General features: G+C 37.5%; 1 protein-coding gene across 2 annotated transcripts in view; it reads left to right on the top strand.

The window, feature by feature from the left end:
• MIGA1 (mitoguardin 1) overlaps positions 1-16,264 on the top strand; it is an 88,031-nt gene that overhangs the window by 47,865 nt on the left and 23,902 nt on the right. For both annotated transcript variants that reach the window (XM_047794347.1, XM_047794348.1), the window contains exon 8: positions 9,228-9,328. In XM_047794347.1, the coding sequence (XP_047650303.1) occupies positions 9,228-9,328 (101 nt within the window). The remainder of the gene's footprint in view (positions 1-9,227; positions 9,329-16,264) is intronic.

Raw genomic sequence — 16,264 nt, 5'->3', positions numbered from 1 at the left:
GGCAACGCCGGATTGCTAATCCACTGAGCAAGCGCAGGGACCGAACCTGCAACCTCATGGTTCCTAGTCAGATTTGTTAACCACTGCGCCACGACGGGAACTCCTTATTTTTTTTTTTTTCCGTACATTTCTTATATTATCTTTCATCATGGTCTATCTCAAGAGATTGGCTATAGTTCCCTGTGCTGTACAGTAGACCCTCATTAGCACTGAGGTCCTACTGTATAGCACAGGTGTACAGCATAATGATTTGCCTTATGTAACATGAATGACTTGACATATATACAACATGAAATGATTACCACAGTAAGATTAGTGAGCATCTATCATCTGGTATAGATACAAAATTAAAGCAGTTCCTGCTGTGGCACAGTGAGTTAAAGATCTGGGATTGCCACAGCTGTGGCATAGGTCACAGCTGTCTCTTAGATTCGATTCCTGGCTTGGAAACTTCCATATGCCACTAGTGTAGCTAAAAAGAAAAAAAAAAACCCACAAAATTAAAGAAATAGGAAATTTTTTTTCATTGTGATGTGGACTCTTAAGGATTTACTCTCTTAATTTTCATATATAACATACAGCAGTGCTCATTTATCATATTGTATATTACAAAGCTGGAAGTTTGTACTTTTGATTACCTTCGTCCAATTCCCCCTCCCCTGTGTCGTTTTTGGTTTTTGTATTCCACTTTATTTTTTTTCTTTTAAACTATCCCATAGCATTAAAATAAATGAAGATAGAAGGAGTTCACTTGTGGCGCAGTAGGTTAGGTATCTGGCATTGTCATTGCAGTGGCCCAGGTTGGGTATGATTCCTGACCTGGGAACTTCTACATGTCCCAGGCGCAGCCAAAAAAAATAAATAATAGGAGTTCCCATCGTGGCTCAGTGGTTAACGAATCTGACTGGGAACCATGAGGTTGCGGGTTTGATCCCTGGCCTTGCTCAGTGGGTTAAGGATCTGGCATTGCTGTGGCTGTGGCATAGGCCGGCGGCTGCAGTTCTGATTAGACCCCTAGCCTGGGACCCTCCATATGCTGTGAGTGTGGCCCTAGAAAAGGCAAAAAGACTAATTAAATAAATAAAGATAAAGAATTATCCTCAGTATAGGTAGAACAAATAGTTGTAGAAGATAAACAAAGGACCACAGTAATTTTCTAGATTTCTTAATTACTTTAACAGATTATAGCAGATTCCAGAAAATAGCTTGTCTTGTCAGCAGTAGGAACTTTTCCATTTTTATTTTTTTTTCCCATTTATAATAGAGCCATAGAAAAGACAAGGTTCCAAATCATATTTAAACTGCTAAAAATCACTTGGAGAATAGCCGCTGACATAGACGTCAGATGACATTGAGACATTTGGCAGGCTTCCTCTTGTTGCTGGTGTTATAAAATCCACAGTGGACAGCCTGGATTTGAAAAGAAGAGTGGCATCTTTGGAATCTCCATTAGAGTCTGCTGAAGTTAAAATAGACCTGATGTCTTCTAAGTGACAGAAAATAGAATGTGCCTGGGGATGGCAAAAGTGAGACATGCAAAAAACCCATTTGGATTGGTTTAAAGAAATAGATCCTGGCCTGAGGTTCCAAGGTCCAGGGTTGAAGTGAAGTTTTTTCTTTTTCTAACTTTCAAGCAAATTCTGCTTTGGAAAAAAGTTAAGTAATATGTGAATTATGAAATTGTGAAAGAAGGAGGAAGGCTTAAATCCAGTCAGATTTTTGGCCTAAAATATGGCTGTTTAGTTGAAAGTAATCATACGTTTAGTGTTCTTCCAAAGAAGAACATAGTTTATGTCTATACATGAATATTTTAAAAGTTTTGAGTGAATTGAGACAGGTAAAAAAAAAAAAATTCTTAAAAATGTTAGATTTGGATTTTCCTGGTGGCTCAGTGGTTAAGGATCTGGTGTCACTGCTGTGGCTCGGGTTTGATCCCTGGCCTGGGAACTTCTGTATGCCATGAGCGAGACCAAAAAAAAAAATTTGTTATTTAAGAATGAACTGCCCCACCAACAGCCAAAGAGGTAACACATGGCACATTTTTTTTTTTTTTTTTGTATTTAGTCACCCAGTTATGTGGAATGCTTTCATATAGATGCTTCTGAGGTTAATGATGAGTCAAAAAGGGCTTAAGCTGCATATTTCAGGTTTCCAAGATAGAATCATAAGTTTAATTAATTTAGGCCTGAATATCAGAAACCTAAGAATTTCATCAGCACTCTGAAAATAAGTTAAAGTCATATAGTAGGCAAAATGACCCAGGGGAAATACATGAGAGGCTTTAAAGCAGGGATTTTCATGTCTTGGGAATGGTCAGTTTATAATAACAAGTTTTATTTAGTTTGTGTGAACAAATAGTTAAATTTACACTCTGTTCCATGCTCTACTGAGAACTGTAGTAGCCATCTGGGGGAAAAAAATGAAAGAAAAAAGGAAAGAGAAGATTCGAAAGTCTGTCACTCAAGTTGTTTCAGTCCAGCTGGACAGATAGGTTGTGTATTCAGGCAATGATTAAATAAAGATTCAGTCAGTGTATTAAATTGTACATCCTTATTTTTTGCATAATAATAATAGCTTACATTTATTCAATGCATACTTTACGTATATGGTCATCCCTACTCTGTAGATGCAAAAACCTATGGATGGTGAAGTCCCTTTTATAAAATGGTGTATTGGAGTTCCTGCTGTGGCACAGTGGGTTAAGGACCTGACTGCCGTGGCTTAGGTCAGTGTGGGGGTGCAGGTTCAATCCCCTGCTTGGGCAATGGGATGAGGATCTGGAGTTGCTGCAGCTGTGACAGGGGTCGCAGCTTCTGCTTGTGTTTGATCCTTGGCCTGGGAACTTCCATATGCCACCTAAGTTCTGAAACTTCCAAAAAAGAAGAAAATACATATGTACATAAAATAGTGTATTATTTGCATATAAACCTACACAATCCTCCCATACACTTTTTTTTAAACTTTTATTTTGTTATAGTCGATTTGCAATGTTCTGTCCCTCCCATATACTTTACTTTTTTAGGTTTTTTTTTGCTTTTTTTAAAAAAAATACTGTTTTATTTTTTATTTTTACCTATTTATTTATTTTGGTCTTTTTGTCTTTTTAGGGCCACACCCACAGCACATGGAGGTTCCCAGGCTAGGGGTCCAATAGGAGCTGTAGCCTCCGTCTTAGGCCAGAGCCACAGACTACAACCTACACCACAGCTGACAGCAACACCAGATCCTTAACCCACTGAGCAAGGTTGCAGACGTGGGATCTAAGCCACGTCTGCGGTCTACAGCACAGCTCACAGCAACACCAGATCCTTAATCCACTGAGCGAGGCCAGGGACTGAACCTGTGTCCACATAGATACTAGTCAGGTTCACTAACTGCTGAGCCATGATGGGAACTCCTTTTTTTTGTTTGTTTGTTTTTTGTCTTTTTTACCTTTTCTAGGGCTGCTCCCGCAGCATATGGAGGTTCCCAGGCTAGGGGTCTAATCAGAGCTACAGCCCGGCCTACACCACAGCCAAAGCAATGCCAGATCCTAGCCGCATCTGTGACCTACACCACAGCTCATGGCAATGCCAGATCCTTAGCCCACTGAGTGAGATCAAGGGTTGAACCTGCAACCTCATGGTTCCTAGTTGGATTCGTTTCCGCTGCGACATGACAGGAACTCCCCTCCCATATACTTTAAATCATTTCTAGATTATTTATAATACCTAATACATTGTAGATATTATATATATAGTTGCAAATACAATGTGAACGCTATGTAATAGTTGGCATACAGCAAATTCAAGCTTTTCTTTTTGGAATAGTCTGGATTAAAAAAATTTTTTTCCGTTTGCAGTTGGTTGACTCCTTGGATGTGGAACCTGTGGTTATGGAGGGCCAAATGTATTAACTTGTTTAATCCTCACACAACCCAATGAGGTAGATTTTATTCCCATTTTATAAATGAGAATACTGAGGAATGGAGAAGATAAGAAACTTACCCAAGGTTACACAGCTATTAAGTAGTAGAGTCAGAATTTGAATCTAAGCTGTCTGGCTCCGAAACTCATGCATAGTTTTAACACTTTTTCTGTACTATTTTATATAGAAGCAAAGAAAATGTAATTTTTGGAGGATGCATGTCAGGGATAGTACTTGAGCTGCATGTTATAAAACAATATACGGAGAAATTTTACATTGGAGAAGATGCAAAAGAAACCAAAAACTTGAGTAAAGAATACATGTGAATAATAGTGGACAAAAATTGCTTAGCCCTTGCTTAGTACCAAGTAGTGTGCCTCCGCAAATCTCTCATTTAATCCTTGTAACAGCTCTGTGGGATCAATGTTGTTATCCCCGGTTGACCCAGATAACAAATAGTAAATCTGCATTACTCCACAGCAAGTGGGAGTATATGTAGTAAATGTACTCAGGTAAGGCTGAGGGTTCTTTAGTGATTAATGGAGAGCAAGATTAGATAGATAGTGTGGACAGAGGTTGTGGAAAACTGAAAATCAAACAACTAGCTATTGAAATTTTTGAATAAAAAATCTTTTAGTTATAATAAAGCACTCTTGTACGTAATTAGCTTATTCTTGTCTCACAGTTATGTGTATTAAATGAAATAGTCTGTGAAAGCACTTAGCAGAATGCCTTGGACACATAGCAGTCACTCAGAAAATGTGAGTTGAATCTGAATCCTCCAAAGAACTTGTAAGCTCTTTGCACTGTAGATAAGTTAGGAGAAAGAAACGCTCTAAGAGTGCTGTGCCATACAAATATAATGTGAGCCACAAATAACTTGAAATTTCTAGTAGCCACATGAAAAATAAAGGGAGAGAGGTGAAATTAATTTTAATAATGTATTTCCTTAAACTCAGTATGTATTAATAGGATATTTATATATTGGGGTACAAAGTTTTCAAAATCCATTGTGTGTTTTATACCTGCTTCTCGATTCTGACTAGCCACATTTCCTGAGCTCAGTTGACACATGTGACAATCAGCCATCATACTGGACACCACACTCCATAGTTTCATAGCATGGAATCTGGGTCAGATGACCTGGTTATAATCCTGCCATTCCACTTCTTAACTGTGTGAGTGTGGACCAGTTATATAGCTTTATCCCTGAGCTTTTTTTTTTTTTGTCTTTTTAGCTATTTCTTGGGCTGCTCCCGTAGCATATGGAGGTTCCCAGGCTAGGTAGGGGTCGAATCGGAGCTGTAGCCACCGGCCTACGCCAGAGCCACAGCAATGTGGGATCTGAGCCGTGTCTGCAACCTACACCACAGCTCACGGCAACGCCAGATCGTCAACCCACTGAGCAAGAGCAGGGACCGAACCCGCAACCTCATGGTTCCTAGTCGGATTCGTTAACCACTGCGCCACGACGGGAACTCCATCCCTGAGCTTTTTGATATATAAAAGGAAAAAAAAAGGTACCTACCTTAGGATTATTATGAGAATTATGAGATATATGAAACGTAATTTGGCTTCTATTAATCGTATTTCTAATGTTGCAATTAGATAACAGGCGTCTCATAATTTGCATGTCTCCTTTCTACAAAGTTATCTCCACCTAAACTTTCTCACTTCAAAATTTGAAACCAATTACTAAATAGCAAAGAGAAATCGATGAGCTGGGAGAAAAAAGTCTTGTCAGTTGCATATATGTGTGACATTAGACTCTGCTACTCCTACTGGTATTCCCCTTGAGGGTACAGATAACTATTTTCAGTTTGCTTTTGTACTTAACAGATATCAGACTTTTTGACTTTCTAAACCTAGCATCATTGTAGATACTTCCTCTGTCAGAGAATTCAATTTCACTTAATAATAATTTACAGCTTCACTGCCAACATTGAAATATGGAAGGTATTTCATTGTCTTTTCTGCTCTTAGCCATCTGGAGCCAAGATATGTAGATACATTGTTGTATTTTTCTTTCCTTTTATTTAAACCTTGGAAGAACTGTGCACAAGACAAAAAAGTACAATGATTTATCACACCCGCTTGTATAACTATTATAGAGATTGAAAAATAAAATATTACCAGCTCTCTAAAAGATTCTTTTGTGCTCCCTCCCAATCAACATCCCTACTACCTCCTCCCCAAATTAACTACTGTCCTGATGCTCATGCTGATTACCTCTTGACTTTTCTTTATGGTTTTACCAAGTGTGTAGTCTTGATTACTGTAGTTTAGTTTTGCCCGTTTTTGAATTTTATGTGAATAAATAATGCCTATATTTTTTCACTCAGTGTATTGTGAGGCTCATCCATGTAGTAGCAATTCATTCGATTTTATTTTTTTGTATTTTTATTATATTTCATTGTATCATTGTACCATAGTTTGGTCTGTGGTAGATGGACAGTTTTCCAATTTAGAGCCTATAAATAGTGCTATTGTGAACATTCCTATGCGTATAAGCATGCCATTTCTGTAATACCCACCCAAAGGGGTATTCATAAGAATGCAGTCTTAAACTTTCATGGATAATGCCAAACTTTCCACAGAGGTTTTACCAATTGACATTTCTACCAGTGACATGTGAGAGTTTCCATTGCTACGCACCTTTAACAACAGCAACAACAAAGACCTTTTTTTCCCTCCCAATTTGCTCATTCTGGTTGGTGTGTAATGATATCTCATTGTAGTTTTAGCTTTTTTTTTTTTTTTTTCCTGCTAAGAAAAATTTGGTAAGGAGTTTCTGAAAGTATTAATGAAGATGAAACCTTTGGTTTTTTCCGTGCTGTCCATGTTTTTAATACCCTGATTAAGAGTTGATAATACTTTTAAAAAGAGTATTTTAAATTTTAATTGGATGCATGAAAACAGTGATTAGAGGTATTACCCAGTATTCCTTCTTTATACTTTTTATTGGCTTATCTAAAAAACAGATGTATTCTTTTTCTTCATAGCTATTAACCTGTCATTCCAGAATCATAACAGTTACTGAAATCAGAGGTATGGTCTCTGGTTTATGAAGTTGGGTTTAATGAATAAAACTTTCCAGTTCCTCTGAGCTATTTTTCTTTGTTAGTTTTTTTTTTTTTTTAAGTAAAGTACAACCACGGTAGCTGATCTGGATGACATTGAATGGGTGGTTACTGTTGAGTGAAGTAAAACAGACTTTTAACAGCTCCTGGGTAACGTCTGAAAGGTAAAGTGATACAAGATAAATGTCTGTGTTCAACTCTGAAAATAGCAGAAGTCATATGGAACCAAGATTCAATTTAGTTGAATTGGAAATGTACCTTGGCATAATGAAGGTTGTACTTTGAGTTCTTTTTGCACAATTAATACTAACAATGGAAAATACGATGAAGATTTGAAATTTGTAAATGCTGATTTAATTTTGTAAATAATTGATTCCTCAAAGTTTGTGTGTGTGTTTTTGAAAATCACATATGCACTGTGAAAAGAGAATCTTGGAATTTTTCTGGATAACTGAGGGTCCCAAAATATCAATTCTATAGCTATTTATAAGTGCAAAACAGTTATCTTGTTTGTTCTCAGGTTTGATGAAGAAAACTTAAGTTTCTAAAAGAAAATACACTTTTGATAATAGGATAATTTAACCTAATTTTTTCCCATGAATAGTCATTTAGTAGGATCTTAAACTGACAAGTTCAGCACTTTAAAAGGATTAATGTAAGCTTCATTTGAAAACAATTATAAAGTTGGAAGACAAACGGTTAAAATGTCAACTATGATCCTATTAAATATAATGTAGAAAAATATGCTATATATATGGCTATTTTTAATACTTAATAGGAATAAACCTTTTACCAGTTCTCTCTTCTGCTTGACTTAGAGATTGAAATATAAATTGGTTGCAAAACTTTCGAGTTTCAACTAAATTAATGGTTTGAATTTTTAAAACCTTTATGCTTCCTGTAGAGAAACACAAAATGTCTGTTTTCTGGTACTTGGGAGTTTTAAACAGTATTTGGAACATTTATGGTAAAGGTAATGAACTTAACTTTTTGGGGAAAATGATAGAATAGAAATTTGGATGAATAAAGCTGGAGATTTCTGGTTTTCTTTCAAAGATGAAGTATCTGACAAATTTAGCAGATTGAAAGTCAAAATAAGAATCTGTATATATTTTGTTCTTTTGCTTTGTCATACTTGTGAAAGAATTTGAAGAATATCAGTTGTTTGCTACAATGTAGTCACATCTGTAAGCAAGCACTGTATTTGGACATTTTTGTTAGCAGTTAGATTCCTAACGATAGTACCTGAAGGTTTTAACAACCACTTTCAGACTTTTGTGTGTTGGTAATAGGTAGCCTGTCTTGGTATGTTCAGATTAACCATTAAATGACTTTAAACTTTTTCAGCCCTTTAAAATCATTGGGGCAGTTTTATTTGACCCTAAAGTAAGCAGAATAAACATCAGGGAACTAAACCTGGTCACTTTGGGCCTTTTAGTAATTAAAAGTAGGCCCTGAAGACTGAAAAAATCAGAGGTATCTTCTTTTAAGCGATCAATTTATCATAAGTGACTAGCCAGACAATATTTTATGCCAATAATTCATTTATTTTGAATGAACATACAAATTATCCCAGTTTGGGCAAGGCCACTTTCAACTTAAATTGCTGTTTCAAACTATCTGTGGTATATGTTGATTTTACCATTTATGGTAGATAGTTTAACTCTAGTTATTATATACCAATTTTTTGTTCCTTTTTATGGCTGCACCTGTGGCATATGGAAGTTCCCAGGCTAGCGGTCAAATCATAGCTACAGCAGCAGGCTTCTGCCACAGCCACAGCAACGCCAGATCCGAGCCACATCTGTGACCTATGCCACAGCTTGTGGCAACACCGGATCCTTAACCCACTGAGCGAGGTCAGGGATCCAACCCGCATCCTTACAGAGACTGTGTGGAGTTCTTAACCCACTGAGCCCCAATGGGAACTCCATTACCCACCAACTTAAGTTATTATTTACTCAAAAGCTTTAAAAATATGAAATAATTTAATCTCTCTTTAAAATTCCTTTATGGTATTTTCTCCTCTGCTTGGCAGTGTTAAGAATGAGTTTGAATCAGTTTGAGCATTTTCTCTGATTATATCCCATTAGTTTGTATTGTTTTCCTTTCAGATTCCAGTATTCTAAATAAAAGCTGAAGTTTAAAAAATGAAAAAGGAAAACCAACTATATTTAGAATATGGAATATGGCAATGGCAAGGGAGGTCAGTGTCTAAACTTTGTATCTTTTACTTTTAAGATAAGGATACAGATATCACCATGAAGGGGAACATGGATGACTTTGGCCTGCGAGACACCTTGAGTGTTGCATCAACAGATTCTTTTGCTTCAGCAGCAGAGGTAGGATGTGTATGTTCCTAATGAGGACTGCTCATGCTTTTTCAGCTGGAAAGTAGTTTTGCCTTTGTGATGTCATTCAGTTTAGTAGCCATTTATTTAGCATCTACTCTGGTAGATACCAGGATACAGAGATAAGATACCATACATATAAGTTCTCACAGGAGCTTAGAGTCTCTTTAGAGAGGTGGATGTGTAAACACAAACTTTAGATGGGCACTTTCATATACTGTGGATCATGGGTGAGACATGTGATTGTCTTAATGGAAAGCAATTCAGGTTATATCACGAGTCTTTAAAACATCCATATGTTTTAGCTGAGAAATTATACTTTTAGATATTTTTTTCTAAGGAAGTGATCAGTCAAAGATCTAAATATAGGAGTTCCTGTCTTGGCACAGTGGAAACAAATCTGACTAGGAACCATGAGGTTGCACGTTCAATCCCTGACCTCGTTCAGTGGGTTGAGGATCCGGCGTTGCCATGAGCTGTGGTGTAGATTGCAGACACGGTTCAGATCTGGTGTTGCTATGGCTGTGGTGTAGACCGGCCTCTGTAGCTCTGTTTAGACCCCTAGCCTGGGAACCTCTATATGCTGGTAGATTTTGGATATAAAAAGCAAAATAAATAATAAAGATCTAAATATAAAAATATTCACTGTAACATTTTTAATAGTAATGAAAAACTAGAAACAGTCTAATCCCAAATTATGGGCCATCCATAATTCGAAGTATTAAAGTACATAAATATGTTGCCAATCATTTTTTTAATGATGTGGGAATGTATGTTAAGTGAAAAGTAGTATGCAAATTGTTGTATAGGGAGTATGACTGTAACTTTGTAAAATGAAAGAAAAACATGTATGTGGTATATTATGTGAGTATTTAGGCTGAGGAAGAAAAGGCTAGTTTATACACTAATGTGTAAGCAGTGATGATCACTGGATTATAGATTTATGAGTAATTTGTTTTCCACTGAGATTTAAATTTTGTATCCAAAGAGAATGCTTGCAAAGTGGTTATATTTTATAATGTTTTCTCTCTTTTTTTTTTTTTTGGCCTTTTTTGGGGGGCCGCACCTGTGGCATATGGAAGTTCCTAGGCTAGGGGTCGAATCAGAGCTGTAGCTGCTGGCATACACCACAGCCACAGCCACTCAGGATCCCAGCTGCATGTGCAGCCTACACCACACCGCACAGCAATGCTGGATCCTTAACCCACTGAGTGAGGCCAGGGAGTGAACCCCGTGTCCTCATGGATACTAGTTGGATTCATTACCTCTGAGCCACAATAGGAACTCTTATGTTTCTTACTTGAAACAGTTTTAAAAATCACATATGGTCAGTTTTATCTTAGAATTATTTATTTTCATGGTAGATTTTAGATATAAATGCTGTTCTTTTTCCTAAAAATAGTATCACACATCTATAATTGATGTCTGGATTCAGGCTCTAGTATGACAAGCCTTGATTCTGCCTGTTTTAAAACTCTACTGACCATTGGAGTTCCTGTCGTGGCGCAGTGGTTCACGAATCCGACTAGGAACCATGAGGTTGCGGGTTCGGTCCCTGCCCTTGCTCAGTGGGTTAAGGATCTGGCGTTGCCGTGAGCTGTGGTGTAGGTTGCAGACGCAGCTCGCATCCCACATTGCTGTGGCTCTGGCGTAGACTGGCAGCTGTAGCTCCAATTAGACCCTTAGCCTGGGAACCTCCATATGCCGTGGGAGCAGCCCAAGAAATGGCAAAAAGACAAAAAAAATAAAAAAATAAAAAATAAAGCTCTACTGACCATAATCTTTCTTACTCTCAAGATTTTTCTATATATGTATATTTTAGCTATTGCTTACAGCATCATCATCTGAATTAGTTACATTTTTTCTTATATTTTTATAGTTGTAAGTTTGCAATGCCCAGAATATACCTACTTGTTTTTTGGAGAAGCAGTTTCTTCTTTTGTTTACTATTTGATGGAGACAGGCTTATCTTCTGGGTTTTTTTTTCCAGCTTTATTGAGATATAATTGACATCCAATATTGTGTAAGTTTAAGGTGTACATAGTGATGATTTGATACATATATATTGTGAAATAATCACCACAATAAGGTTAGTAACACCTCATCACCTCACATGATTACCCTTTTTTTTTCTTTGTGGTGCTAAGATTTAAGATTTACTCTTATAGCAACTTTCACACAAAAGTATATTATTATTAATTATTGTCACCATGTCACATTAAATCACATTAGATTCCCAGGACTTATTTATCTTCTGACTGAAAGCTTGCACCCTTGGACCAGGATCTCCCCATTTTTCTCACCCTCCAACCTTTGGCAACCAACCACCACTCTTCTCTGTTTCTATGGGTTTGCCTTTTTTAGATCCCACATGTAAATAATATCTTACAGTACCATTGACTGTTGAATGACATGCGTTTGGACTATGCAGGTCTATTCATGTGCAGATTTTTAAAGTAACTACCTACTACATTATCTGCAGTTGGTTGAATTCAAGAAAGGAGCTGCAGATGCTAAGGGCCAGCTATGGGACTTGAGCATCTGAGGATGTTATTGTCTAAAGCAGATCCTGGAACCAGTCCCCTGAGGAAACTAGGGGATAACTTTTCAACCACGTGAGGGGGGTGGCACCATTAACCCCCACATTGTTCAAGGGGGAACTCTCTTTGCCTTTTTCTGACTAATTTCACTTAATATAATGCCTTCAAGATCCTGCCTGATACATATTGTCACAAATGGGAGGGCTTTCTTCTTTCTCATGGGTGAATAATATTGCATTATCTACACACATATGTATACCACATCTTTATCCGTTCATCCATCAGTGGACCCTTGAGTTTCCATCTCTTGGCCATTGTACATAATTCTGCAATGAACATGGGAGTACAGATATCTCAAGATAGTGATTTCGTTTCATTTTGGTATATATCCAGAAGTGGAATTGCTGAATCATGTAGTTTCATTTTTAATTTTTTGAAGAACATCTATATTGTTTTCCATAGTAGCTGTACCAGTTTACATTTCCACTAATAGTACTCCAGGGTTTCCTTTTCTTCACATCCTCACCAGCATTTGTTATCTCTTGCCTTTTTTTTTTTTCTTTTTTTCGGGCTGCACCCGCAGCATATAGATGTGCCCAGGCTAGGGGTCGAATCAGAGCTGTAGCCGCCAGCCTACGCCACAGCAACACAGGATTCGAGCCACATCTGTGACCTATACCACAGCTCACAGTAGCGCCGGATCCTCAATCCACTGAGCGAGGCCAGAGATTGAACCCATAACCTCATGGTTCCTAGTTGGATTCATTTCCACTGCGCCATGACGGGAACTCCATCTCTTGCCTTTTTGATAATAGCTGTTCTGTTATGAAGTGATAGCTCATACCAGGTGTGAGGTGATATCTCATTATAGTTGATAATAGTTGATAATTGATTTGCATTTCCCTGATGATTAGTAATATTGAGTACCTTTTAATGTCCCTGGTGGCCATTTATGTCTTCCTTGGAAAAATGTCTTCAGATCCTTTGTCTATTTTTTTTTTCTTCTTTTTTGGCCACACCACAGCATACAAGTCCTAGGCCAGGGATCAGATCTGAGCTGCAGTTGCAACCTACATCACAGCTATGGCAACGTGAGATCCTTAAAACCCACTGTGCTGGGCCGGGGTTGGAACCTGTGTCAGTGCTCAGAGATGACACCAATCCTGTTGCATTACAACAGGAACTCCTTTGTCCATTTTTAATTGGATTAGTTTTTGGGTTTTTTGTTTTGTTTTTACTATTGAGTTTTATGGGTTCCTTATGTATTTTTAAATATTAACCCCCTTATCAGATAGATGTTTTGCAAATATATTTTCCCATTCCATAGGTTGCCTTTTCATTTCATTGATTGTTTCTTTTGCTGGATAGAAGCTTACTTATTATTTATTTTTTATTTTTGGGCTGTGCCCATGGCATGTGGAAGTTCCCAGGCCAGGCATCAAACCTGTGCCACAGCAGTGACAACCCTAGATCCTTAGCCTGATGAACCACCAGTGACCTCCACAGAAGCTTTTTTAGTTCAATTCAGTCCCACTTGTTTGTTTTTGCTTTGTTGCTTATACTTTTGATGTCATATCCAAAAAATTGTCAAGACAAATGTTAAGAGCTTTTTCTGCCTGTGTTTTCTTTTAGGAGTTTCACAGTTTCAATTCTTAATGTTTATGTCTTTAACTCATTCTGAGTTAATTTTTGTGAGTGGTGTAAAATATCATTCTTCTGCAGGCGGCTACCTAGTTTTCCTGTGCATTTATAGAAGAGACTCTCCTTTCCCCACTGAATTTTGTTTTTGTTTTTTTTTTCTATTTTAGGGCCACACCTGTGGCATATGGAGATTCCCAGGCAAGGGGTCGAATCAGAGCTGTAGCTGCCAGCCTAGGCCACAGCCACAGCTACGAGGGATCCAAGCCATGTCTGCTACCTGCCTCAGCTTACAGCAAGGCTGGATCCTTAATCCACTGAGTGAGGCCAGGGATCAAACCTGTGTCCTCATGATTCTAGTCAGATTCTTTAGCCACTGAACCATTAAAGGAACTCCCCCACTGAATATTCTTGGCCTCCTTGTCAAGTAGTGATTGACCTTATATGTAGGGGTTTATTTCTGGCCTCTCTATTCTGTTCCATTGGTCTGTATCATTTTTGTGCCAATACCATACTGTGTGATTACTTTGATTTTCTTTTTATTTATTTATTTTTTTGGCCGTGCCCACAGCCAGGGGTGGAACCTGTGCCACAGCAGTGACAACACTGGATCCTTAACCTACTGAGCCACCAGGGAACTCCTACTTTGGCTTTATGTTATTTTATGAAACAGGAAGTGTAATACCTCCAGTTTTGTTCTTTCTTGAAATTGGTTTGGCTGCTTGGGCTCTTTTATGGTTCCAAACAAATTTTAGGATTTTTTTTTTTTTTTTCTGTTTCTGTGGAAAATGCCATTGGAATTTTGATAGGAATTGCCATGAATCTATAGATGGCTCTAGGTAGTATGGACATTTTACTAAAGTTAATTCTTCCTATCCATGAACACAGATATCTTTTCATTTGTTCGTGTCTTCTTCATCAAAGTCTTACAGTTTTCACCATACAGATCTTCATGTCCTTAGTTAAATTTATTCCTAATGAGTATTTTACTCTTTTTTGATGCTAATGTAAATGGGAGCTTTCTTAATTTCTCTTTTTTATAGTGTTTTAGAGTATAGAAATAGTGATTTTTTTATATTAATTTTGTATCCTAACTTTACTGAATTTATTTTTTAGTTCTAATAGATGTTTTGTGGCGTCTTCAGGATTTTCTATATATCAGCTATATCATACAAAACAGAGGCAGTTTTACTTCTTTCTTTTGGAGTTGGATACCTTTTCTGGTTTTCTTTCCTAATTGCTCTGGCTAGGATTTTTTTTTTTTTTTTTTTTGCTATTTCTTGGGCCGCTCCCGCGGCATATGGAGGTTCCCATGCTAGGGGTCCAATCGGAGCTGTAGCCCCCGGCCTACGCCAGAGCCACAGCAACGCAGGATCTGAGCCGCGTCTGCAACCTACACCACAGCTCAGGGCAACGCCGGATCGTTAACCCACTGAGCAAGGGCAGGGACCGAACCCGCAACCTCATGGTTCCTAGTCGGATTCGTGAACCACTGCGTGCTCTGGCTAGGATTTATAGCAGTGTGAGTGATGAGAGTGCACACCCTTATCTTGTTCCTAACCTTAGAGAAAAAGTTTTCAACTTTCCACTGTTGAATATGATCTTAGCTGTGGACTTGTCATTTATGGCTTTTATTATGTTGAGGTTCATTCTCTCTTACCAATTTGTTGTAAATTTTTATTATAAAAGTATATTGTATTTTGTCAAATGCTTTTTATCTTTCTTTCTGTGGGCATTTGTGTCCTAAATGGTTTGTAAGGAGAATTGCTAGTCACTCTGCATTTTTTCCACTGTGAAGAACAATGTATATACCTCATTGCTCTAAAGTTTCTTTATAATATACAACCTTAAAAAATGTTTTTCCAAGTGTTCATTGTACTCATTTTAAATTTGTGGTTTAGGAGTTCCCGTCGTGGCACAGTGGAAATGAATCTGACTATGAACCATGAGGTTGCAGGTTTGATCCCTGGCCTTGCTCAGTGGGTTAAGGATCTGGCGTTGCTGTGAGCTGTGGTGTAGGTCGCAGACAGAACTCGGATCTGGCATTGCTGTGGCTGTGGTGTAGTCCAGCAGCTATAGCTCCAATTAGACACCTAGCCTGGGAACCTCCATACGCCACAGGTTTGACCCTAAAAAGCAAACATAAATAAATAAATAAATAAATTTGTGGTTTAAGTTACAAAAGGGTGATACATTTTTAAAAAATCCTTATGGAAACCATAATGCATAAATACCACAAAAAAGGACTCACTGTGTGAGAAACCTCTTAGGATTGCTTGTAGAGTATGATGTATGATCTCAGAATGTGAATGTTCCAAGTTGAACTCCTAAGAAATGTTTGTTAAATTATTTTTAATTACATTTACTGTATGTCAAACACTTACAGTTAATGAAGAAAGTTATTAAGAAAGTAAGATCAGAATTCCTTGGAAAGTTAAACAATTTATGATCATTTGAAAGCTTTATTCAGAATTACCAGAAAGGGTTTTTGCCTATTTATATTAAAACAAGTCCTGGCATAGGCTTTTTTCTAAGGTTGGTCAGTCATTTGTGAAAGTGATTAACAAGATTTTCCTGTATAAACACTTCGCTAAACATTGGTTTGGAACTACAGCCTTTTTTTCTCTGAGAAGTCTTTTTTTTTAAATAATAGCTTTATTGAGATATAATTCATATATTATAAAATTTACTCTTTTAAAGTGTACAATTCATTGTTTTATAGTATATTCACAGAGTGGTGCAAACTTTC

Source organism: Phacochoerus africanus, chromosome 8 (assembly GCF_016906955.1).
Source record: "Phacochoerus africanus isolate WHEZ1 chromosome 8, ROS_Pafr_v1, whole genome shotgun sequence".
Lineage (NCBI taxonomy): Eukaryota > Metazoa > Chordata > Mammalia > Artiodactyla > Suidae > Phacochoerus > Phacochoerus africanus.
Note: the sequence above shows the minus strand (reverse complement) of the source record. Positions and strands in the feature narration are given on the sequence as shown.